We start from the raw sequence: 26,102 nt of genomic DNA on the forward strand, positions 1-26,102 counted from the left end.
CATATAAAGTTTCCTGACATCAATGTGCAGGCTTTTTGTAGCCCTTGATCTCAACAGAATGACAGTGAATGGGACTGGTTAAAGTATGCATGCTGAAGGAGTTCCCACAGTATGGAAATAACTTAGAATTAATGTGAAAGATGCTATTAGAGAATATGCTGAGAGGAGACTTATTAGACGTATATTAACCTGAGGTTATAGAGTATGGATAAAGTAAGGGAAAGAATTAAGGACACTTTTAGAACTCCAAGTATATGATTATTATGCAGTGCAGGTTTCTTGTGCTTAGCTTTTCCTATCAATTAATATTGAATTTCTAATGATAATTAGAGTCTTCTGCTTTTAAATCAATATAGTTCTTGGGAATCACAAGTGTTAAAAACACTCCTCCTGAACAGAGTGATCATTTTGAGTGACAAGTACATTGGAGAAGAGCTGGTACAGAGCACAGGAGCAGTGCCATTGGCATCTTCCTGCTTCTACATTCCAATGTTGGCAAGTCTTAGTGATCCATCTATGTCAAAGCTCAAGGGCAGGCACTGAACAAACACCTTCCTTTGCTCCCTCTTTCTGCTCTGTGCTGCCTGAAAAGCAGACTATTCCTGAATTTGACCTGAGCAGCCATCTTACTCTGGCAAATGAATAGGCCATGAAGGCTCAAAGGCTGGTTAAATGAAAATCACAAGAACAAATGAAGCTCTGGTAAGAAATATTCCTCAAATCTTAGCATCCCAGTTGCTGTATTTACCAAGAAATGTGAAACTAATGAGAGTGTAGTGTTTGCCAAAGTATAACATTGCAGCTAATAAACAGAAATCTTAGGCTATCACATATGGAGATCTGTTTCTAGGACTCACTAAAAAAATATTGACTAACATACCTCTATTAATCTATATACTGCTTGTATCTAACCTTGATATGACTTAGCACAACACATTATTTTCTGCATGTGTCTTATCACAAATCTGTATTAAAGTTAACTGAGAAAGGTATTACAAGAAGCTAAATATAAAAACAAGATCTTAAAATAAGAGTACTCAAAATAACTGATATTTGGTAGCAATAACTTATTAAAAACATCATTAAACATACAGGCAAGATTAATATTAATTTCATATTTTAACTACCTTAAAATCCCCATAGCATTTTGTATGGCACAAAATAAAATAAAATAAAATAAAATGCAGATTTATGCTGTAGATTTATTTCTTCCATGCAAAAAAATCACAAAACACTTCACAATTGATTTATACATATTAACTACGAGGCTGCAGATTATAATATACTGGTAACCTCAGAAGTTATGGTGAGGCAGAACAAAAGCTATACAGGGCCAATCTTAGGAAGAATGATTGAAAACAGAGACCTGGAAAATTAAGGGCTTGATTCTGCTTCCCTTAATGTAAAATGGGAGTTTGCCACCTATTTAAATGGTAGCAAGATCTGGATGGTTAGTTTTCTCAGAGAGTGCATTAAGAGCCCTAGACCAGAAAGAGGGATGAAACTTGTTGTGATGAGGTTTGAAGGCGGACAGGATTCAGAAAGATGCACAGAGAAGGAAGGTGTTTCAGAGGTTGAGCACAGAGCTTTTGGGTTGGATCTGAAGTTTGTTTTTAATATAGCTACTAGGGCTATATTTTGGACTGCTTTTGGAGCCGGCCTTAGCTTTTGGGCTGAGGCTGCTCACTGCAGTTAGGAAGATCAAAGATTGGTGCAGTTAGTAAAGAGCACCACAGATATTGGATGAGCCTGATGGACAGGGCCATATTACCATCAGAAGAAGTGGCTATTGCAGGGGCGGGCAAACTTTTTGGCCTGAGGGCCGCATCGGGTTTCGGAAATTGTATGGAGGGCTGCTTAGGGGAGGGAGTAGTAGCCTGGCCCCCACCCCCTATCTGACCCCCCGGGACTCCTGCTCCATCCAACCCCCCCTGTTCCCTGATGGCCCCTCTGGGACCCCTGCCCCCCCCCACTCCCTGTCCCCTGACCGCCCCCAGAACCTCTGCCCCTGACTGCCCCCCGCCACCCCATCCTGACAGCCCCCCGGGAACCCTGCCCCATCCAACCACCCCTTCTCCCTGTCCCTTGACTTTCCCTAGGAACCCCTGCCCCAACTGCCCCCCGCCAGCCTATCCAACCCCCCCTCTCATTTCTGACTGCCCCCCAGGGACCTCTGCCCCCATTAAACCCCCCTGTTCCCCACCCTCAGACTGCCCTCACCCTTATCTATACCCCCGCCCCTGACCACCACCCCCGTACTCCTCTGCCCACTATCCAACCCCCCTGCTCCCTGCCCCCTTACTGCGCTGCCTGGAGCACCGGTGGCTGGCGGCGCTACAGCTGTGCCGCCCGGCTGGAGCCAGTCACAAAGCATCGGGTCAGGCCCCGGCTCTGCAGCTGCACTGCCCCAGGAGCTCACAGCCCCGCCGCTCAGACCATCGGTGGAGTGAGCTGAGGCTTCGGGGGAGGGGGAACAGCAGGGGAGGAGCTAGGGGCTAGCCTCCCAGGGCAGGAGCTCAGGGGCTGGGCAGGAAGGTCCCACGGGCCGGATATGGCCCGCAGGCCATAGTTTGCCCACCTCTGGTCTATTGTATGTTGACAACTAGTTAAAGGGTAAAAGCTATCAATTTAATGTTGGTTATTTTGAGGGATATATGGTGAGCACCTTTTGTTTGTGGCAACCAGAAACAGGGATACATTGAATGATTTTGAAATCACCCGATTTAGCATTATAGGTAAAAAAAAATAATCGAATCATAGTTATGTGAAAACACCATAAATGCATATTGTACATCACTATGCAATATTATATGTTATAGTCCAGGATGCAGGAATGTGCTAAGTTAGCAATCTCAAACTCAATAGATGTGTTGTTAACATGCTTGTCCTTTACAGTGGACAACTGAGGTTGTTTTGAATTATTCACAATGAGTGTGATCTAATACCTGTTGAAGCCAATGGAAAGGCTCCCATTTGCTTTCAGTGGGGTTTAGATTGGGCTCAGAATGTCTACAAAATACATTTAAGTGGGAAGAATGAAGAAAATTAGCAGCCTAGGTTTGTCAGAAATATAACTAGCAGCTAAAGTAGAATAATTGTAACAAAGAATTATCATGATCAAGGCATTTTGTGGTACTGGGTATCATCAATATAGGGTAAAGTCATTTTGAACACAAATGAGGAACACAATCCATCTCTTGTTTTAAATAATCAACAAGTAATTTAATAATGCTTCCAGAAAGTTGGTCATGCTCTTCAGAAAAAGAAAGGTCGCAGCTCTGCTACTGTAATGCTTCTTCATTTCATTTAATAGAAAATGGTAACCAAGAAGACAGCACGCGGACACGGACTATTATACTTGCAGTCACATTGTCAATTGGTTTTCTTCTTCTGATCATTATTATTTTTATAATAATATACTGCTGCCTAAAAAACAAAGGTAAATGGATTTTTGCTACTGGATCTGCATTTTTTAAACCTTAAATTAGATTTAATCTATTACTATTTCAGTTAAAGCACAGTGCACAGTTTGGTAAGGATTGTTCAGGGCAGAGAGGTGATTCTGATAACCAGTGGCTTGTAGATACTCCAAATAGTTGCCTGCTGACTTCTTCCGATATAACTTGTTTCCAGTGGAATTGGTGGCTCGTTAGTATTTCTGTCAATAGTAAAAAGGAAGGGTAAGATTTTCAAAAGTGGCTAAATGACTTAGAATACAAATCTCATTGAAAGTCAGTGTACATCTACACCTAGATTTGTACAGCTATACAATGTACACCAGCTACAAACGCATTCAGTAATTTCTTTCCTAGCATTAATTTTCCATGTAAGTAAGTGCACCAGGATGTTATGTGACTGCAGACGGGAGGGGAAGGGGGCTATGAGATAATTTCTGTATTAAAATACAGTCTGAACTGTGAGAAAGTGGGAGAACCTCAGTAGCAAGCCTTATTTTATTTTGCTGAATTTTAAAACCATTTCTTCCTTTCTTTCAGAGTCCACCTATCAAAAGGAGTTGAGGTAAGTTGAATACCCCTTGTATGTTTCTGCGACACCATAAAAGAGCCATTAGAGCCCCAGATCTGTCCAGGAGAGAACTGTGCAAGGCAGCTTTACACTGCCCTATAAGGCCCCCATCGCAAGCCTAGGCATAAGGGGTGTGCCAGGAGAGGTGGGGGAGGGCCACAGCCTATCGCACTGTGGGAATTCTGGGCAGTGCTGTCACCCACAGGCTGCCCTTCTAAATTATTCTGGGGCCTCACTGGCTCCCCTCAGCAGCCCAGAACCCTAAGGAAGCAAAAGTGGTTCAAAGCCACCAGCATCACCCGCCCCCACCCCGGGATGCAAGTTTTATGCTGAGCCTCTTAGACTACACTGCAAGCTACGGGTGTGATTCCCTGCTTGTGTACACATGCTCGCTCTAGCGAGTATAAATAGCAGCATAATAGCAGCATACCGGGGTTGCATGGGCAGCAGCAGGAGCTTAGCTGTGTTGAGTACAAACCTAACCGATCCTCGTGGGTATGTACTCGGCACGGCTAAGCCATACCGCAGTGCTGCTGGGGATATGCTATTATTTATGCTCGTGCCCGTTCTCATCACGTTAGTGTGAGCTATATGGGAATTATACCCCTTGTTTGCAGTGCAGACATAGCCTTAGAGGTACAGCCCAAAATCTCATTCCACTTTTATGGTTATACAAAATGATTATACAATCAAGGCTACATAATTGGAAGTTATAATAGATACTGTAAATCACTACCTTAAAAAAAAAGACCCCCCCCACATCAGAAAATTGCCCATTACACTCATTGGAGTGAATCAGCAACACCATATTACTGAAAACTGTAACTGATATTCCCATAAAACTTTTGAAAACAATAAAAATGCTGGTGGGATAGCTCAGTGGTTTGAGCATTGGCCTGTTAAAATGAGGGTTGTGAGATCAATCCTTGAGGGGCCCACTTAGGGATCTGGGGCAAAATCAGTACGTGGTCCTGCTAGTGAAGGCAGGGGGGCTGGAGTCAATGACCTTTTGGGGTCCCTTCCAGTTCTATGAGATAGGTATATCTCCATTTTTTAAAATTTTATCTAGTTATTGAGTTCCACATTCAGCAATATACCTAAGCATGTGCTTAACTTATAAGCCTGTGAGCAGTCCCAATAAAGCCAATGAGAATACTCAGGTACCCAAAAATTAAGCATATGCTCAAGTTCTTTACTGAATATGGGTTTAGATTTGATCCTATACTTCTAGATATTCCTATTTGCACCAGATTTCCTCCAGCCTCAACACTTAGCATTTGCAACAAATTCCACAGGAGGTCACTGTGCACCAAAACAGCTCTCTCTTCCAAGTTTCAGTCAAGATAACAGTAGATTTACAACTTGCACAGAGTATAACCCGACTAGAATGTCTGTGATACAGAAGGAAGGTTGAAACTGAGACAGATTGATGCAAATTAAATGAGACAGATTGGCAGACAAATTAGATGATGTCCCCTGCTTTTTTAAGGATCATAAGTTATACTATATAAAAAGCGGCCAGTGATACCTGTCAGCACTTCCTACTTAGTATCAGTTGCATCTGAATACAAAGCAAACAAATTGTTTTTGCATTAGGTTGAAACACCTTAAAATGTAGGATCCTGTTAATCAATATTAAGATCCTATTTGTTAGTACTAATGTGAACAGAAAACTTTTTCAGTGGGGTTACTTTGTGTAATTTTTTAGGTGTGCACTGTGTATCCAACTATAGTTATTCTATGCTTCTGGGATAGTTAACCCTACTTTGTTTTCTGTCTCCTAGCTATTTTTGATGAATTACTTTGCCTCTCACCCCATGATACTTAACTTCTTTAGTAACATCTTGTGTGAAACCTGGTCAACAGCCACTTGAAAATCTATCAACACAACTACAACAACACTACATAAATACATTTTGTCATTTGGTTCTCCTTTATCCACTGGTTTATTGATCCATTCAAAGAATTCTGAGAGATTAGTGAAACAAGGTTTCCCTGTGAAGAAACCATGCTGAATAGTCCCGATCATATCATAATCTTCCAGGTGTTTTGTTTTTCTGTTTGTAATTATTGTTTCAACCAATTTATCAGGTACAGATGTATAAATTGGTTGGACTAAATCAACAAAGCATCTGAGGCCACATGCAGGTCCAAGTCAATTTGTATTTTTGATTCAAATAAAACTGCTGCAAAAGTATCTGTCATTGTGGCTCGTGTTCTGAGTCCTGACCAGACTCACTATATAGATTAATCCTGCTAGGGCTGAACCTACTGGCCCGTGCCAGCTTACTCGGGCACACAGGGTTTGGACGAAGGGGCTGTTTAATCATCGGGTAGATATTTGGGTTCAGGCTGCAGCTTAAGCTCTGGGATCCTCCCACACCACAGGGTCTTAGAGCCCAGGCACCAACCTGATCTTGAATGTCTACCCTGCAATTCTAAAGCCCCTTAGCTTGAGCCCTATGAGCCCAAGTCACCTGGCATGGGTCAGCCATGGATTTTTAATTGCAGTGTAGACATACCATATGATTCTCTGAAGAGGGAATCTACACAACAGATGAAGTCAGTAGTTCAGGGAGTGTATTTAGTAAAACACAATGTTCGAATCTCTTGCCCTCATCCAGGTACACACCTGCTTGTCTCTATTCACGGAGGGCCCACAGAGTGTTTTTTCCACAGGTTTTGAAGGAGTGCAAGGCAGGGCATAACAGTTATGTCTGGTTGCCTCTTTCCTGTGTACACATATTAAAATAAAAAGGAGCTTGAATTTGGCCCATGGTAAATTAAGTTGGAGCTTCATGAAATGGTACATGCTTTTTAGTCCCTAGTCTAACACAAGAAGTCCTGTTGATTTCAGTGGGACTATTCACATGATTAAAATTAATCACATGCTTAAGTACTTTGCTGGTTCAGGGCCTTAGGGTTTAGCTTGAATTTAGGAACTCAGCAAAGCAAAGACTTTAAGTACATGTGCAACTTTACTCATGTGAATGGTCCCAATGAAGACAAAGGGGCTACTCATGTGTTTAAAGTTACACACGAGCATAAGTGTTTGCAGGACTGGTGCATTTTTTTTCTAATTATATCTATGAATGAATGCTCTCTATCCCCAAATACTGCATTGGAAGGACTCTGGTTCATATAGGGCTTTAAAAAACTCATTGCAGTCTACTCATCTGATCCTAACATCTATTTATTTAGATCTATAGAAGCATTGAAAATGCCCCTGTCTGACAGTCTAGGCACCTTGTATATTATGTTAAAAGTATAGAAATAAATGCAGCAATTTCCCCACATAATGGGAACAAAGAAAAAAATCCCACTCCAGCTACAAATCCCAGCCCTTCTTCTGCATACCCCTGCCCTTAGCTGGCTTGTCTCTCCCCAAAAGCCTGGGCAAAGAGATGGGCCTTGCAGCGTGCCCTGGAGGACCCCAGACTTGGGCTATTTGGAATAAATGACGAGTAAAATCCCTTGTAGCGCAACAGAGTGATAAATAGAGGTGTATTATCTGTATCCCGCTGGCTACAAATGTAGGCCCCCACCCTGCAAATGCTTACATAGGTGCTTAACAGAGGAGTAGTCCTATTGACTTCAGTGGGACGACACACCTGCTTGAGGTTAAGCATGTGTGTAAATGTTTGCAGGATCAGGGCCATAGGTCAGATTGTGACGGAGCCTTACATGGTGTGTTTGGGAGGGTGCACACAAGAAGCCTCCCGTTGCCTTGCACAGCTTGCAAAAAGACCTGTCAGTTGTACCCCCTCCATTTAACTCCAGGTATGCATCTCACCCCAAAGGGGAGCTTGGAGAGCTTGGAGGGTGGGAGGCAGAGGCAGAGGCAGAGTCATAGCCTGGCCTCCCCACCAAACTGGCCCACTGAACCACCGGAAGCTGCTTGCACCCTCCTCTATGGTGTGGGGAGGCAGAGGGACAGACTGCATAGTCCCCCTGCGCACAGGGGAACTCTCTCTATTGCTCCCAATGCAGGGCTGTGGTTAAATCACACAATCGAGGTCAGAATATGGGGTTGTGCTTTAGTTTTTACAAAAATTTTGAAATGGGTCACAGACTTGAAGTCTTAAGATGTTAATCATCTTAATTTCCCAAATGTTATTAAGCAGCTGATCAGAACTTTTTAAGCAAAGCCTAGTTAGGATTTATACAAGACCGTGCATGCAGTGGGTAAATTCTTTCAAGGATTATACATTATTTTTCTTTACTTTTTTGGAAGTTGGATGCATCTGCAAGTCCTTTGACCCAGATCCTCAAAGGTATTTAGGTACCTAACTTCCATAAAAATCAATGAGAGTTAGGTGCTGAAATACCTTTGAGAATTTGTGCCTCTCTCTCTGTTGGATACTGCCTAAGAATGCTCATAGAATGTAGGTTTTAATGATTGGAATTTTTATTTCCAGAAAAGTTTCAACTAAGAAAACCAATGATGGTAGTGTGAAGACCAGGAGAAGCAGTGGTAATGAAAATTCTGGATACAGTCCAGAGGACCCAGTGTACACAAAACAAATGCCAAGTGAGTCAAATATGTCAGTGATAATGAAGCAAGCGTAATAGAGTTGGCTCACCGATTTCCAAGAAATGTGCATTTTTTACTCCGTGCTACTTAAATAAAGTCTTAGAATACCCAATACATTATGGAAAACACAATGTGTGCCTGACCCTATTCAGAAAAGTTCTGATCTCTCAGAATGCTAGGGTGTTTGGAGGCTTCCAAACACAGTTGTAGTTGTAGGGGTGGACACAGGGCCAGCGCTTCCACTAGGCGACCCTAGGTGGTCACATTTTGCTGCCCTCAGCGGTAATTCGGCGGTGAGGGGTCCTTCCGCTCCGGATCTTTGGCAGAAATTCGGCGGCGGGTCCTTCATTCGCTCCGGGACCCGCCGCCGAAGTGCCCCGAAGACGCGGAGCAGAAGGACCCCCGCCGCCGAAGACCCCAGAGCCCCTGGATGCTCAGAGGAGGAGCGCTGCCGCCTAGGGCGGCAAAAACCCTGGCGCCGCTCCTGGGTAGACCTTTGCCCAAAAGTCTAAGTGAACGTGTGAACTGAGCATTTGTGAAGTTGTAAAAACTTTGGTTATTAAAAAAAAAATCTTCCGTGTGCCTTTTCATTTCCAAATTCCTGCGAGGGCCAAAGACGGAGGTACCAGAATCCCACAAGGAAGGCTGATCTTGCAGTGATTTACAGTTTGTCAGAAAGCAGAAAATGCAAGAAACATCACAACAGAGCCTGTGGGCATGAGATTTCCAATCCAGTTTTGCAGAAATTCCAATAGTTTAGCTAACTCTAGCAATGTTGGATGCTTTTCTGAATACAACCGCACCTATGATTGTTTTATGGCTCGTCCGTCACTATTATTTTGCTACCTATGTTACTTAATAATTGCAGTTGGTACAACCATATGTTTTTAGTTAATTCACGCAATAAATGTTGTATTGTTCATTCATGCAGTGTGACCCACAAAAGTACTACTCTAGGAATGATATCTCAGGGTAACATTTCAATATCTTCATAGTTTTTCAGGCATGGGTGGGTATTTCTTTGGTTTATTATCTTATACAATAGCACAGAGATATTCTAAGAGGATGATATATTTACGGATGATATACTTATGGAACGGTGAATCCCACTGACATGTTCAGCTTCCCACCACAGTACATTCTGTTACCATGTAGTAGAACTCTTAATTAGATCTGGGCAATTTATTTGTGTGTGTGTGTGGGGGGGAGGGAATAGTAAATTACCCCACAAATACATTTTTGGGAACACTAAAAATATTCAAGAATTCAGGACAAATTTGGTGACTAGTTCAGCCAAAATAGGCTGATTTTTTTGAAATATTTAGTTTTGACATTTTCAAAATGAACTGTTTTGACATTTTGTTCCAAAGGCACATTTTCTTGAAAAAATGCCATTACAAACTGACATTTGAACCCTTTAGTTCAACCCAAATAATTTTTTCACAGTGAGAAATATCAAAATGCAATTTCAGTTCTAAAATAACTGACTTTTCCCCCTGATTTTTTGGTTTGGCCACCGAACCAAAAAATTAATTATTCACTCAGCTCTCTTCTTAACTGTATAGACTATATAATCCTGGGGGTGGGGGAGGTTAAAAAACCCAACAATTACATTTGTTGGTGGTGGTTTTTATAATGTTTGCCTTCACTGATGGTGACCACAGAGTGGTGGCTAGGGACTTGGTAGACCACTGACTGCTGTACCACATCTGGAAGATATAGGTGGAAGTACAAAAGTTGGAAAGAGTCCAATTCTTTGAACAGCTTAGGTTTCCTCACAGAAATACAGGGAAAAACAATTGTCCTTTGCAATCCTTTTCTCCATGTTGCTGAATATATGTATGAAAATATACTAGAGAGTTAAGATTTTAGCAATAAATGACTAATGTAATGCAAATTCCAGCTCCCAGACAGGAGGCCTGTTCTTGAACATATATAAACAAATAGTAAATGTAAATCTCAACCAAATCCTCAAATTCTTGCTTGCCACTTGTATTTATAATCAGATTCTTTTTCTGTATCAAACATTTAAAGGATGTAAAATGATTGTACACAGCGTATAATCCCACTATGCACACTTTTTCCTAAAAAACAATTAAATATAAAGAAGTGCATCTACTACGAAGATTGCAGGGGTACGCAGAAGCAATATTTTGCTATTTCATAAAGTATAAACTTAGACAAGCTTAGATAAACTTCAGCAAGAAGATTCAACAGTCTCCTAGATGAGTTCCTTGAAAATTCATTTGGCAGAAGTAACTCTGCAAAACACCTACAGTAACAAATCATATTTTATTTTTATACCAGAATGATTTATGGTTCATGCCATGTTGGACAGTGAATAACAACGATCTTATATATTCTTCTGTTACAGGAATCGCCCCTCTTCCCCCAATGGCCTCCAACTTTTATCGCACAGAAGAAGATTTAGAAGTCAGTTCCCCATCAGAGGTAATTGGCAAATAATCCACTGAGATCTTGACATTTTCATATAGCAAATATGTACTATACTTAGATCATGGATTTCTAAAGGACTCTGAAATTTAAAAGCCAAGTCGGGCTCCATTCTGGCCTTCAACATTATCTCCTTTTAGCTTCTATGAAACGCCTACTTTTCAGGACATACACTGGATGCTAATGCTAGTTTCTTAGATTTGCATCTAAAATTAAAAATCTAAAATTTGGTTTAAAAGATTTTTGTTTTTATTACAATGACGTTGCACCTTCTTACCAGCCTGGGCTATAACTACGCAAGATCTAGGCTTCTTATCATATGCTCTTTTCTATTCCCAACCACCCAGTCCCATTAGATTATGGAGTTTTTTGCCCTGCTTTCAATGTGCAACATTTCCCTGCTTTTGTAAGCTACTGTTTTCAAGCTCATAAGATGCTGCAATTCAGTAGCACTATATGTACATAGGGCCTGATCCAAACCACCGTGAACTCATTGGGTGAGTTTCCATTCATTTCAGCAGGGTTTGGATCAGGCCCATACTTCGTAAAATGTTTTGAGATGACATGGTGATATAGGTATAAAGTACACTACGGGGCATGCCCTTGGAACATGCTTTAATGCGATGGCTATTTTACCGGAACTTCTCTCTGGAAACTTTCCTGTTTCATTTCAATGGAGGTGGGAAGAAGGGGATGGACCATTATCAAAGTGCCATTGGTTAGAAAAGAAATGTGAGCATACTTTGTGGCATAAAAGATGGCAGTGTATCATTCACAAGACTATCTTCTCACACATTTAGCTGAGCTGGCTTCTCTGCCCTCTGTAATTCATGATCAGGATAATATGGAAGTTCATTTCCTCTATGATTTTTGTTCTTCTCAACATGTAAGTCTCTTGGTCTATTTGATTTGGAGCTGAGAACAATAGCTGTTACAAGAAAGCACCAGGATGACACTGAGTGACAGACTCAGGTGAATGTAGGAACAACAAAGTGACATGAAGAATGGTGTAGGTCAATTCCATAATGATCTCCCCTGTACAGTACAGAAGAAAGATATAGGTTACCACAAAGTAATAGTATGGCAAAACTGCAGTCCCTCGGCCACTATAGGGACTTAAAAAGCTAACTTCTATACACAGGTGTCTCCCTGGCCTCTCTTGTGTTACTCTCTCCTGAGAAGGCTTTGACTACTTGACCAACCACCTTTCTCCATCTAAGGTTCTTTTGTAGACAGAGCCTAGCAAGCTGGTCTGTGAAACTCACGATGCAGTGTTTTTGTCAGAGTGCTAACTCAATAATTTCACAAATGCCCCTAGCGTTTCCCTGTTCACTTTGGAATATTGATATCGCAGGATTCAGTAAGTACTTAGCCATACAACAAAATTTTTCTGGTTTATGTATTTATTTTTCTAAAATAACTCAGAAAAGACCTTTTATGCTTGCATCTTCCTCCTCTCCAAGGGTGAAATCCTGGCCCTACTGAAGTGAAAGGGAGTTTTGTCCATTTTGTCAGCCCTTTGCTATTCTAGATTTTCAGGCTTGTCTGATTTGGCATCTGAAACTACTGTTGGTGCTAGAAGTTACAAGTACACCAGTACATAGACACACATATCTGCTCACAAGGATAGGCCATTACACTGTGAGTTCTTTGTGGACTATTTTAGAACATTTTGCTATTGCATGAAGTTATGCACAATGAGAAGAATAGGTGTATTTATGTGTTTAAGTGCCCAGTACTAGGTGCCTAATATGTGTTTAAAATAGGCACAAATGATGTTACATGCTCAGAATGAGGTGCTGAGGCCTTGCATTGCTGACTACATCTAAGGGTGAGATTGTGACTTTAGACACACACAGCATCACTTCCTTTGCTATCTTGGATGGTTTCTTGATACTGGTTCCACTGCACATGCTCTAAAATGCTGCACATATGCAAGTGTTTTTTCTGTGGTGTTACAAAACAACTGAAATGAAATACGACCAAATAATGGTTTCCATGTAGATTCATGTGGATTACTATTTACTGTTACATTTAATTGAAATTGAATGAATAGTTGTAGTACAAGACTCATTTTCAAATAAAACTTGTTTAAGAAAAGTTAGCTTTCAGTACAGCTAGCTAGTCTATTATTTAAACTCTCCCACTTTTGTATTAATTGAAGCGATTCCATTTGCAGCAGATACAGCCTCACACATTGCTTGCTTGGCCTTTGCCTTGTACTGTAAATTGGGATCGGTGGTTTATAGAGCACGTGTGATTTGCACAGCTTTTATAAACCAGCCAGCCAGTCCTGATGTTCTTGGTTTGAAATCAGAATTTTCCTTCTCCTAGCTGGACTGCTGAGCCCCACCTGCCCAGGCTCACACATTAAAAAACAAAACCTCTGGGCATTCTCAGGAAGACTATGTTGATAATCAGCATAAATATGCTAAGCAGTACTGAACTGTCTGAGAAGGGGCATTACTAGGTACAGCTCTAAGCCTTGCAATACCATCAAAACTTGGAGGCCTCATAGTCTTTTGCTTCCACCATTCTTAAAGGGCCAAGAGGCCTGGTTGTCTGAGGATGTGTCAACACTGCAAAAAAAGACCTGCAATAGCGAGTCTCAGAGCTCAGGTCGTCTGACTCAGGCTCGCAGGGTATGTGCGATGGGGCTAAAAAATAGTAGTGTAGCCCTTTGGACTCAGGCTGGAACATGGGCTCTGAGACCCACCCCCCACAACGGTTTTCAGAGCCTGTGCTCCAGCCTGAGCACCTACATTGGCACTTTTAGTCCCAGAGCCTGAGCCCTGCGAGACCAAGACACTTGATCTGGGCACCGAGACTTGCAGTTGCGGCTCTTTGTGTTGCAGTGTTGACATAACCTAAGATGAAACATCAGTTCTCTAGCCACTGTAGTAGTGGAAGCTGGGGATTGCGACTCCTTCATAATCACAGTAACAACACAGATTTGCATTTTCCCTGCATGATTTCTTGCTGGGCCACGTGACAACATTTTCTTTATTTTCAGATTTCATGTCACCATTACAGATACTGACATTCTCACAAATTTTACAAGTCCTTGTAATATTTGGCATCTAAAATGAAAGATACAACTTAAAGCATGTATGTGCCACACAAGTGAATGTAGAACCTTGTGGCCATTCAATATGGCTGAAGCATGAAGAAGCAGAGTTCAGTATTTATTCTCTTGTTTGTGCCCTTCTCTGCTACCTCCTCGCTTAAGTGTAGTTTCAAGCTCTAACAGCTGGTAACACAGGCAGGAAATGCTGGTCTGCTCCACATTAATTTATCTTGTAAATTTGTAAAAGAGCTTTAGTATGCCAACTAACATCTCACCAATAGTCTGTCAGGAAAGAGTCAGTGATGTGGCATTCAGTTCCTATATACTCTGGTTTCTCTTCAGATTGTATAAATCTTTCATCTTTACTAAAGATTTCTGTGGACAGGAACATGTACCAGTCTCTGTACCAGTCCCATATGGTCTAGTGGTCAGGATTCCTAGTTTTCGCCCAGGTTCATTTCCTGCTGTGGAAACAGTGCTTTGGAGGGAGGGATAGCTCAGTGGTTTGCGCATTGGCTTACTAAACCCAGGGTTGTGAGCTCAGCCCTTGAGGGAGCCATCTGGGGATTGATCCTGCTTTGAGCAGGGGGTTGGACTAGATGACCTCCTGAGGTTCCTTCCAACCCTGATATTCTATGAACATTTATGAGTTTATACAACACACTGAACTCTTGTTTATTTTGAATGAGATGTTTCAACATATAGAAAGCTGAGATCTATCTTCTGATGATATCTTATATTAATCCACTGAAGAATGAGCCTAGATCTTTCTCTATATTATTCAATTTAGAAACTTCTCAGGATAACTACTTAAAATAATCAAAAATCTTTCTGGGTAGCCATTATATTTCAGATGGACTGCTAGCTAACAAAAATATCACTAATGCAAAGGTGTGAGATGTGTTCAAAGCAGTTGAAGATGCAATATCAAAATCATCACTAGCTCTTTTAATTGTTGCAACATAATCATGAACAGTTTGACAGCTGTCTTTCATTATCTCCCATTTTCTCACCATTGTCTGATAAGCATTGGAATTTTTGGAACCCTGGATGGTCTTGCAATATAAAGATGAAGCATTTCTTTTAAACTAGCTGTCAGTCCAGTGTGCAGGCACACCATGGAAGGGCTGTGTTGTCTATCTCTGATTTCTCACATCAGAGAGGAAGACAGGGCAAAGTTACGGTGGTTTACATCTACATCAGTAACTGCAGGCATCTTCTTTTACAGAGGTCAAGAATTACTCTGAGGGTGAAAACTTTTTGCAATGGTATTTTACAATATGGTGAGAGAATGTTTTAGCAATCTAACCAACGTTTTGGTCCTCCACAGTAGAATATGGTTTCACATGATGTATGTGTCCCAACAAGACACTTTGTGTATCTTTACAAACTCCAGAAATTCCACTTTCCACTGTCTCTTCTGAGCACGGTGGCCATAGATTCTCAATCTGAACACAGCAGATTTCCCCGTTAGCTCTCTGGCTTCTCAGTACACCTCTGCGTGTCTAACTCACACATGGTTGATTACAGCAGTTTTAATATTCTATAAGGAAGCCTTTCCAGAAGAGACGGTGGTTTTGCAATTTGTGGACTGAATCTATGACATTATTCTCAAACATGGTGAAAGATTCCCCCCCAAAAAACTGCTTTCTTGTAGTCTTCCCCTACAGATTCAGAAACAAGGCTTCCTGCCAAAAGATTGGCCACATCTGAACACCGACTGATCAATTACGGCAGCTGCCAATATGTCACACATGTTAAACACTGGGCTGCTCATTCAACATATTAAATGACGTGTCAACCAGGAAAAAAATCAGATGGCCACAGCCATATAACTGCCTGTTATTTGTTCTTGGTTGGTGATTATTGTTCAACCAAACAGCATGTTCAGTAGCCATCTACACCCCTGCCACTGCAATCCCTGGCACAGGCATCTATGCTTCTTGCTTGTCTCTCTCTGTCCAGGTACAGCAGACACTACCAGTGGCTCTTCTTCTTCCTTACTCTATTGCTCTTCTGGGTATTTTAATAGAAATGAAAAAAGGAGAGGGAGAGGAATTATGTGAAGAATTGTTTCCACATTCCAGGAGGATATGGGAGTGAAGACCCCAGCACCCGGCTCACGGTCCCTGGATGATAAGGAAGGATGAGTAAACATCTGGGCTTTTGGCAGTCCTTCCATGGAGGACAGGTGAGGGGAGTGAAGAACCTAGCTTCTAGCTCTTCCTCCCTGGAGGAGAAGGAAGAGGAAATGAACACACTTGCTCCCCCCCATTGAAGGAAAGAGAATGGGAAGTGAAGACCCAAGCACTTGTCTCTCCATCCCTGGATGACGGAGGAAGGGATTAGATCTCTGTGCTTGGCTTCCTTGACACCTCTAGGAATCAGCAGGAAGAAGAACAGAAGCAGCAATGGCAGCAGAAGATGGGCAGGGTTTGACGACAGGGCTTCATTTTCAAATGGTATTCATGCCTGGAGAGATTGACTATAATGCAAACACAGTCACTGAGAATGAATAGAATCTGAATCCAAATATTAGCATTTTTCCTAGTCAAAACTATATGTGTGCTCTGATAGTATTGTGAGTACTATTATGTTCATAATGTACTCACTGCAGTGCAAATAAAGTAGTGTGCAGACATCAGAAATATCATACCCATAGTACTGACATCTTAGGAGGACTGAGAGGAGGTCTTGTACATTCAGGCCCTATAGTGCCACAAATAGGATTGCTCTGACCTTTATGTTTGTCTTCAACTCCTTGTGGATTCACATGTACTGATCTAGCCACAAACATGTTGGGTATCTATCATCATGTGATTATTCAATGTGCATTCTGATCATAACCTGCTTCCTTTTCTCATACAGATCTCAACACATGTAAGGTGGCAGTCATCTCAGGTCCCCAGATCATCACGTTCTCTTCCATACCACACTTCCATTTCACCTGTGCATCACCTTAATCATCATAGGCAGCAACCTAAGAAACAAAACTACAAGAGGCAGCAAATAAGGACCCCTCACTTAAGGATCATTTACCCCAGGACCCTGCAATCCAGAAGCCAGCATCCACATACCAGGACCCTGTACCGCCACAAATACCAACACAGACATCAACACCCACACACTACGGCCTGGCATCCCAGAACTCAGCAACTAAAGAGTCAGCACCTACAAACAAACAAACAACAAATCAGAAGTCAGCACCCACAACCCAGGATCCACCAGCCCCAGGGGCAGCAAATCAAGAACCCTCCTGCCAGGACCAAACAATTTGGGGGTCAGCAACCCCAGTCAAGGTACCAGAAATCCACAGGCCAGAACCCCCAACTAGTGATGCAGAAACCAAAGGATCCTCATATGTAATCCAGGAATCATCAATCCAGAGGCCAGCACCAGCAACTCAAGACTGAACAAACCTGAAGCCCTCACCTGAACTTTAGATCCATCAATCTAGGAGCTGCCCCTTTGATCTTCCATACTATCAAGTGCAGCAGCATTACTTTTGTTTTTACAAACCTTCTACCTTTTGTTTTGCTCCTCCTTTCAGATTTAGAAATTGTTGGTTTTGGCTCCCCTTTCCTCCATTATAATCAGGAAGGTTTTGGTTGGGTCTTCTTTTTTTTTTCATTTCCTCCATTATTGAGTTCCATGTTTGTGTCTTATTTCCCTTGTTTAAAATAAATTCCATGTGTTTAGCATATTGTAACATTCTGTACTGACTGATTTAAACATTTCTTCTGTACAGTACATTCCCAGCCTACATGAAAATTAGATGCAAAGTATTAGGCATTTAGGGCCTAATCTAGCACACAATGCAGCCAGTAGAAAAACTCGTATTGACTTCAATAGGCTTTGGATCAGGCTTCTGATTAGGATCTTAAACCATGTTGACATCAAATTTGGCATTTACTTTTCAATGCTTAACAAGGTGCTATTTTAAATTACTAGATGGGATTTGGTTCCAAAGATTTTGTTTACATAGAAGTCCTTGCTCCCTACTCCTTGGAGTAAAGCGCTCAAGAACATACAGTGTCTCTTTATATAAACTGGCAACATAGAACAGCACAGACAACCGCTGTCATAAATTAATCTCATCAGAATAGAAACTAATGTAAAACGTTCATAGACTATGAATACTGGTTCTTTTGCACAGCAACTGCACTGATCAGTTCATACCATAAGCAAAAGATTTGGCAAATCATCATAGGGAAAACTAATGCTGTAGCATTTATCAGTTTAAAAATGATATGATATAAATATTGAGCTAAGGAGAAAATTGCCAGCAAGCAGAAGACGAGGCCAAGGCATCTGTGCAGAGGTGCTGGAAAGTCTCCACTGTGAATGCATTAGCTAAGGAAAAGCCACAGGAAGATGAGAGTTGCAGAATTCTGTTTAATTGCATATTTTGTTACTGTCAGTGATGATAATGAAGTGTGCTTCTTGTTCCCAGTCACAGGGGTAAGCTGTGGACTAAAATTATGCTCTGGGAGTAAGATACTCTCAATGCATTTAGCTTTGGTCCTTAGGGTTGTTTCACTTTCTTTGAAGCACTGATTTCAGTCCTACATGGCATGATGCAAAGTCCACTGAATTGAAGTTTTTACATTGACATCAGTGTTGGGTCAGGACCACAGGTTTTTTTGCCCCAGTAAGAGCTATGAGAACCAATTGTAAAGGTGCTGAGCACCCTCGGTGAGGTACTGAGCTCCTTCAATTCCCCTTGATTTCAACAGGCATTGAAAGCACTCAGAACCTTGCAGGACTGGGTGCTCTAGTAAGCAAGCTCCATAACTGGCCCACTTAATATACCATAAATGCCTCTGATAGACAAGATGATCATTTTGTAAAATCATCTGTATATGTATCGTGGACCAAATCCATCCTCAGCGTAAGTCAATTGCCTTCAGTACAGCTACACCAAGCTTGGATTTGGCATAATATCTGCAGTCCTTATTTTTCAATCTAACGCGAGTCATAGTTCCAGTAATGGGGAGGGATCTGGTTTTCATTCTAACTACTACAAATGACAGCATATAAATTAGAAATATTAGTTAGTTGCGGTTATGGTTTTATGATGGAATGAGGCTGAGGTAGTGGCCACATTTATTGCATTACTTATAACCACATGGGGACTCTTTGGATTGTTTGAGAAGAAAAACTGCACTATCAAAACTGAATTAAAAGGCCAATAAAACAGAAATACAAACCATGACTGCAAATAACTTCACATTTAAGGGTGAAATGTACCATTGAGTATGTCCTGTTATGATGTTCATTGGCCAGTGAATCTTGATTAATAGGACAAGAAATGGACATGACACGGTTGAAGAAAAGGCAGTTCCAGTTAATAGACACAATGACGATTATTTTTTCCAGATGCCCAGGCAGGGGAGCAAGGTTATGATCTTGTTTTGGGCATGTGCGGGGAGTGACTTTGGGGGAGCAGGAGAGTATGGCTGATGGTGTTACACAACTGAGGGTATGGAGGCAGTCTGTTCTGTGACATGATTTTTGTCACAGTGGATGTTGTGATATGGTGCATTTGAATTATTGTTAGGGTATCCAGGCTTTGGGATGGGTGCTTTTTTTTGCTCATTTATCCATTGAAATAAATAACTAAAATAAAATTTGGAATTAAAAGAAACAAATGTGGGTAAGCAACCTTGAAACCTAAAACAAACAGGAGATGTCCCCTGACCTACAAGCTGGCTGATACTCAGTCCCACCTCTGGAATGCACCTGATTGGCAGAGCTTCCAAAGAGGTCCCCTAGTCAGTCTTTCTTTAAAGACACACCACGCATACAAGCACAGAGACTCCTCTCACCGTAAGCCAAGCCATAACAAAGGCCTGAACCTGCAGGTTAAACTCCCACTGATTTCAGGCAGTTTTGCTTGAGTAGGGACTGGGCCTCTAAGCTGTGTGCTGCCCAGTAACTCCAGCTGTGAGTACAGTAGAATGTGTCAAACAAACAGACATGCTTGGAAACACGCCTACTATATTAATTTCAGCAATTTGTTCTAATGCCGTTGGAGGTGGAGCTTTGGCTGGGTAACAATAGGCAGGACCTTCAGCTCATGTTGGCAGGGAGGGATAGCTCAGTGGTTTGAGCATTGGCCTGCTAAACCCAGGGTTGTGAATTCAATCCTTGAGGGGGCCATTTAGGAATCTGGGACAAAAATCTGTCTGGGGATTGGTCCTGCTCTGAGCAGGGGGTTGGACTAGATGACCTCCTGAGGTCTCTTCCAACCCTGACATTCTATGATTCATCTCACATTTCCATAGCATCCATGTCTGAGGCACTGCCATCTGTCAAATCAATTTGAAGTTCAAACCTCTGTTTCCTAATAGAAGGTGTGTGCACATCATTCATCCACTTGATGTCATATAAGAATTAAAATGACTACACTGTGCTTGTACTAGCTGAAATCTTTCTTTCACTGATTAAAGAAACACAGTTAAAGAATTCAACCCTGAAGTGAGCTACTGCATGCACCAGTTTTATCCTCAGCTTCATCCATGGACTACTACTTCCTTTTGTGTGGCTGAAGAGCTGTAATAGACAGAAAGATTGATTTGGTATCCAGTTCCTCCCAACCAAGCCAATGTGATAAGAAAGGCTTTATGCTTCCAATCACTTTGAGGGCGGTTGATAAATCAGCATATGGGGTTTTAAGCTTTTTACTGACAATCGTCAATGGATAAAGAATTTCATGCTATGACTGCAGAGAGATTTAAAGCTGTGAAGAAGGAATGCTACCATTTTGCTTCATATTTGACAGAGGGGATCATTGTGACCATCTAAGAACATTGATAATACAGCATCAGATACTTCATTAAACGAATCAAGCCTCACTGTTGCTACTTCTCCCCCCAGCACGTTAGACATAATTGACAATGAAACCATTAATCTTCATGAGGTCCGAGAGGGATCCGGTGAAGACTGGAAACACATATGTGCTGAATTATTCCAAAGAAGAAAAAGCTTTGAATCAAACCAAGCTGAGGGCACAGCATCCATAACACAATGATAGAAATCAAGAAGTTACTATTGTGCTCCTAAGTATCTGAATTTCATGTATGAAACCGTATAATTCATCCGATCTTTTTAAATCTTCATTAGGGAATGCTAAATTGCCAGGGGCTAGATGGTACCAGTTAGCCACAGACTGAGTAGAGCCACATGGCTGCAGGGGGATCTCGCAGACACTAGGCCTAATTCACTGCACCGTGTGTAGGCATTTACACCAGTGCAGTGTGGGTGTAAAACTCAGCCAGAGCAGGGTGATAGCCTTTTACACGCACTTTTCATTCACTTGGAACTGGTTTAAATATATACACAAGATGCAGGGCAATAGTGAAGCATGCCTGTTGTGCTTTTAGGGGCATAATCCCTTTCTATAGTGCCTGCAGTGGGAGTGCACATACTGCCTCAGCCCTTTCTGGTGGAGAGGGGGGAACTGCAATTGTCCATACCTTTGGATGGGATTTCCAAGGCAATAGAAGACTCCCCTTCCCCTTCCCCTTCCCCTTCCCCTTCCCTATCTACGAGCCATAACATTATTCAAGACTGCCTCTATCAGTTCACCCTTATTAAAACCACCACCACCACCAGCAAAAACTGACCCTATTATGGCATTATCTAATAATGGTCCCAAACCCTATATCTTACAATAACACTACAGTAGTGTTTGGTGCAATTGACTTTTTTAATAAAGTCAAACACAGTGAAATATTTTGGTGCAACAAAACTATGGAAATGGCATGGGTCTACACTTTGCTAAACATCAGATTTAAAAAAATTCCATAGGTTGGGAAAGTTCAGAGCCAGTTCTGAACTATGCAATTCTGCTCTGTCTTTATTTGAGACTTCATGGTTATTAAGTGCAACAAACAAACTGAACCTCCCCACTATTAGTTTAATCTTTTCAATATGATTTATGTTAGATGGGCAGTCCAGAATATCTGAGAAGCAGGTGGCTGCCTTCCGCAAACATAACATTTGCCTTCCGATTTTTTCAGCTGATATCTGCACCATTTCTTTTATAAATCTGTAAATTTTTCTGCAGGTAGCGATCCTGCACTTTTATTTATGTGACTTGTCTCAGATGGTCTGACATAACGACCATACCTATAACTGAAGTATCAAGAAATGCCCAATATTGTTTGGCCATAACCTGAACAATTGCTGTCAGCTATTCTTCCCATTGGTACCACAGACCAAAGGAAAGATCACCTGTGCTCTGGAAATTACAAGTGAGCAATGACTCTGCTGAGGGAGATAGGCAAAGTCCTCAGACTGCTGCTAAATTGCAAGAGGCTAAGATCAGCAGGGACCAGCAGAAAGGTCCCTGAAAGGGTCTCTTAAGCAGAGATGGGCCACCTGGTCACTTCTGAAAGCACTACTCACTCTCCGTTGAAATAAATAGTTAATAAACGTGGGTAAATTTGGCAGCTAACATATGTTTCAGTGATGCAGAAGAAAAAAGAAACAGACTCATGTTTGAAACAGAAGACAGCTGTCTTATGACATGTTCCTGGAATAATTATATTTATCCTGTGGTTTTCTTTGAGGTGCCGGGAGCCATTAAATCCAAAGCAAAAATGGAGCAATATTGTCCACATTTGTTATCTAACATTTTCTTCTATGACCTATTAAATAATTCATATGTACCAGATGCATTATTTAAGATGTTAAATACAGGCAGAATACCAAGAGAACATAGATTTCATGCACTTACACTTTAGACTCAAACAAACCACAGGAAGACTATTCAGTAGCTGAGATCCAGTTTTCTCATCTTGGGTATGATCCAAAGCCCCACTGAAGTGAATGGAGAGACTCCCATTGACTTCAGTGGACTTATGGTCAGGCCTATTATGAGTCAATCATTGCTAGTCACACTGGGGACTACACTAGCACACAGATTGTCCAGGGTTTGGGGAGCCCAAAGCCAACTTTTTTTTGTTCCATATGTCCTAATTTGCACTGTATGCTCCTCAGCCATAGTCGAGGACCTGGGTTATTGGCTATAATTCCCTGATGGTTTACAATTGTGAAATTACATTTGTGAAGTTGCACAATTATAATTTTGCAGTAATTTCTTGTCTTTGGAGCTCCTTAATAAGTAACTATTTTTCTTAAACCTCAGTATTTTTTTGAGGTTTAACAATCTGAAGTATATATTTCTTGGTTGCAGTAGCTGAGGATTTTGAGTCTTATTCTACCTTGTCCTTTCTCTTTCATATGATATTTTGCACAGACTCATACGTAATTAAGGATGGAAGTCTGTTATACTAACCACAAATCTTCTAGGGGAGGATTTCCAAAAGTGCTCAGCGTAGACCTAACTCTGGCCCCACTGCGATCAATTGTAAAATTCCCATTGCCTACGATGGGAGCAGAGGTAGGCCAATGCCTTTTGAAAATCCCACCCTAAATCAACAATGCAAAGTCAGGTGACCTACCTCTAAAATATTGCTTCCCTTTGGTTGACATGTTTAACATTTTTAATTTTAGTATTAAGAGAACAATGCCAGAAGTCCTACTTTTATTTCAGCTTGTTGAATAGCTTCAGTAAAAAAGATCAGAGAAGAGGTATTTCAACCATCTTTTGCTGAAAGGGGTACAGATTACAAGGGTGTACTAGCAGCTCTCAGACTGCAAATTATTAATTAACAAATGCCAGAATTGTCAGTCCTACAATCAGTGTGTCACATGTGAAACTTACATAAGTGTATTCTTTCTTCCTGATCCTGTTTTTCTTTATACTTGGGTTTTGAGTGGGACACTGGATGGATTTCATTCTGATATAATCTAATACGTAATTGTTTGTTAATTATCCATAGGTACCTTATAAGGTGCAGCAGAACAGAGTATCACCTCGAAGACTTACTGATTATCCAGTCAACCCAAGGAAAATCAGAAACATGACACTTGTATAGGAGTTACTGCTCTTTGAGGTTCCTGTATCACTGAAATTTACACCTTTGGATGACTTCCTGCAACACAGAAAGATCACCATAATTTCACTTATATTCGAAAACAGGACCATAGATTTATCTATTTTTCATATAATGAACAATTTCTACCAAGAAGAACTAACAATCTTGACTTTAACATACACATTTTCAACAAAATTCTGTATACAAATGATGGACCTGATCCTGTAATAGGATCCAGGCAGGTGCACCTTGCAGAGCTCCACTGACTCCCAGGGGACTTCCCAATGGCAAGGGGCCATGCAATGGAGTCCCATGGAAGTCAGTAAGGCTCCACATGGGCACAAAGGTTTGCTCACCCAGATCCAACTGAAAGATCAGAGACTATATAAGCTGGAGATTTATTAGTCCGGAACAGCAAAATCTATTGCTGGATAGTATAATGTTGCTTTTATATTACTTAATTTATACTTTCTGATCATCCCAAGCTCCATCATCAACAAACTTTTCCATTTCTTATTTCCTAATATGAGCCAAGATTTCCAATAGGGCTGGTTGAGGATTTTCAATCAAAATTTTTTTTTTGCAAAAAAGTGTCTGTTTTCTAAAGAAAAATTCAACTGTTTGTCAAAAAAGTGAACACATAAAAACAACAAAAAAATCAGCTTTTGATTGAAAAACAGAATATGTCAGCTGAAAAATGAAAAATGTTGATTCAGAATTCATGTAGCAATGCCTCATGAGAGCTGAAGTTTCGATGTGTCATTTCCCTGTTCTTCTCTTTATGCTGAGTTCTCTAGCCAGACATCTCTCTTGGCTTACTCTGGCTAGATTCTCTCATGATGCATCACAGTGGCTCATCAAGATGGGAGACTGTGGTGCATCATGGGAGATGTAGTCTGACCAGGGAGCTTTGCCTATAGAGGAGAATGGGGGCATGATGCACCTGAACTACAACTCACATGAGGCACTAAAGGGGCATTACCAAGTACAAAGTTTTGGTTTTCAGCCAAAAATTATGGGCTGAAACTTTTTCAATTTTCAGCTGAAAATTTTCAGTTTATGATTTTTCACCAAAAAGTTAAAATTTTCCATGGAAAAAACCCATTTTCTAACCTGCTCTAGCTGCCATATACTCATAACTTTCTAAGTTATCCTGTAATTTATATATTGATATTTCATAAGGTTCAGTACTTTTGAATGTTGGAAAGAAGTGATGGCACCAGAATTATCTCTACAATGATATTCTATGCAACAAAGAGAATAAATCCAGATCCTGAATTGTGGGAAAATTTTGTTTTGCACTCTGAGCATTTTCAATTTCATTAAATTGTGACTACTGAATCCAGATTCTGCATTATTAGTAGCATTTTACTGTCAGTCAGATCAAATGCTGAGGCCAATTCATATTTTGACACATCCAGTTATCTACAAAGATATTTCAAATTCTGGAATACTCCCCCACCTTTTGTCTGTCTTGTCTATTTAGGATGGGATTTTTCAAATGAACTGTCATTGACCTCAATGGGACCCAAAACATTGACATTATACAGAGATAACATAAATAATTTATATCTAAGAGTCTGTGTGTCCTTCCTTTGTATTAACAATGAATTGAGAAAAATCAGTATCGTATTGGTATTAGTATTATTATATCTGATATCCTTTAATATTAGTGTAGGCTAAAATAAATCTGTAACAAACCTAAAGATAAAATCCATTTGCAACAACATGTAGGGCCCAAATCTACAAGAGTTCTGCTAGGGGGAATTCCCATTTAATGCCTAAATTAAATGATCAGGCCTAAAATTACACCAATATTCAAACTGAACTGTAGCACAGAATAGAAAAATATAGCTTTGATAAGGCTTCCAGTACAAGTGAATGAGTAACAAGCTCTCCTGCATCATTGTATTGTGGTACAAATATGAACATTGTACTGAGAAGAAATTTTATTTAACATTTAGAACTGGTTGAAAAATTTCTAACAGAACAGAAAATGCTGATTTGATGAAAAATTATCAGACATTTTGTTTTGATAAGGTAGAAGAACCTCATTTCAACTGTAATGTTTAGA

The 26,102-nt window shown here is 40.9% G+C and overlaps 1 protein-coding gene across 5 annotated transcripts in view; it reads left to right on the forward strand.

Moving 5' to 3' along the window:
• Window positions 1-25,606, forward strand: part of IGSF5 (immunoglobulin superfamily member 5) — a 50,497-nt gene extending 24,891 nt beyond the window's left edge. For 2 of the 5 annotated variants that reach the window (XM_024100530.3, XM_024100529.3), the window contains 5 exons: window positions 3,314-3,439; window positions 3,996-4,020; window positions 8,445-8,557; window positions 10,935-11,011; window positions 16,950-17,790. In XM_024100530.3, coding sequence (XP_023956298.1) covers window positions 3,314-3,439; window positions 3,996-4,020; window positions 8,445-8,557; window positions 10,935-11,011; window positions 16,950-17,447 — 839 coding nt within the window. In that variant the 3' untranslated portion in view covers window positions 17,448-17,790. Of the gene's footprint in view, window positions 1-3,313; window positions 3,440-3,995; window positions 4,021-8,444; window positions 8,558-10,934; window positions 11,012-16,949; window positions 17,791-23,932 lie in introns of those variants that run through there. The other 3 variants (XM_065577532.1, XM_024100533.3, XM_024100531.3) reach the window with 2 other exon arrangements.
• The last annotated feature ends 496 nt before the right edge of the window (window positions 25,607-26,102 follow it).

The sequence above is a fragment of the Chrysemys picta genome, chromosome 1, assembly GCF_011386835.1.
Source record: "Chrysemys picta bellii isolate R12L10 chromosome 1, ASM1138683v2, whole genome shotgun sequence".
In the NCBI taxonomy this organism is placed as follows: Eukaryota; Metazoa; Chordata; order Testudines; family Emydidae; genus Chrysemys; species Chrysemys picta.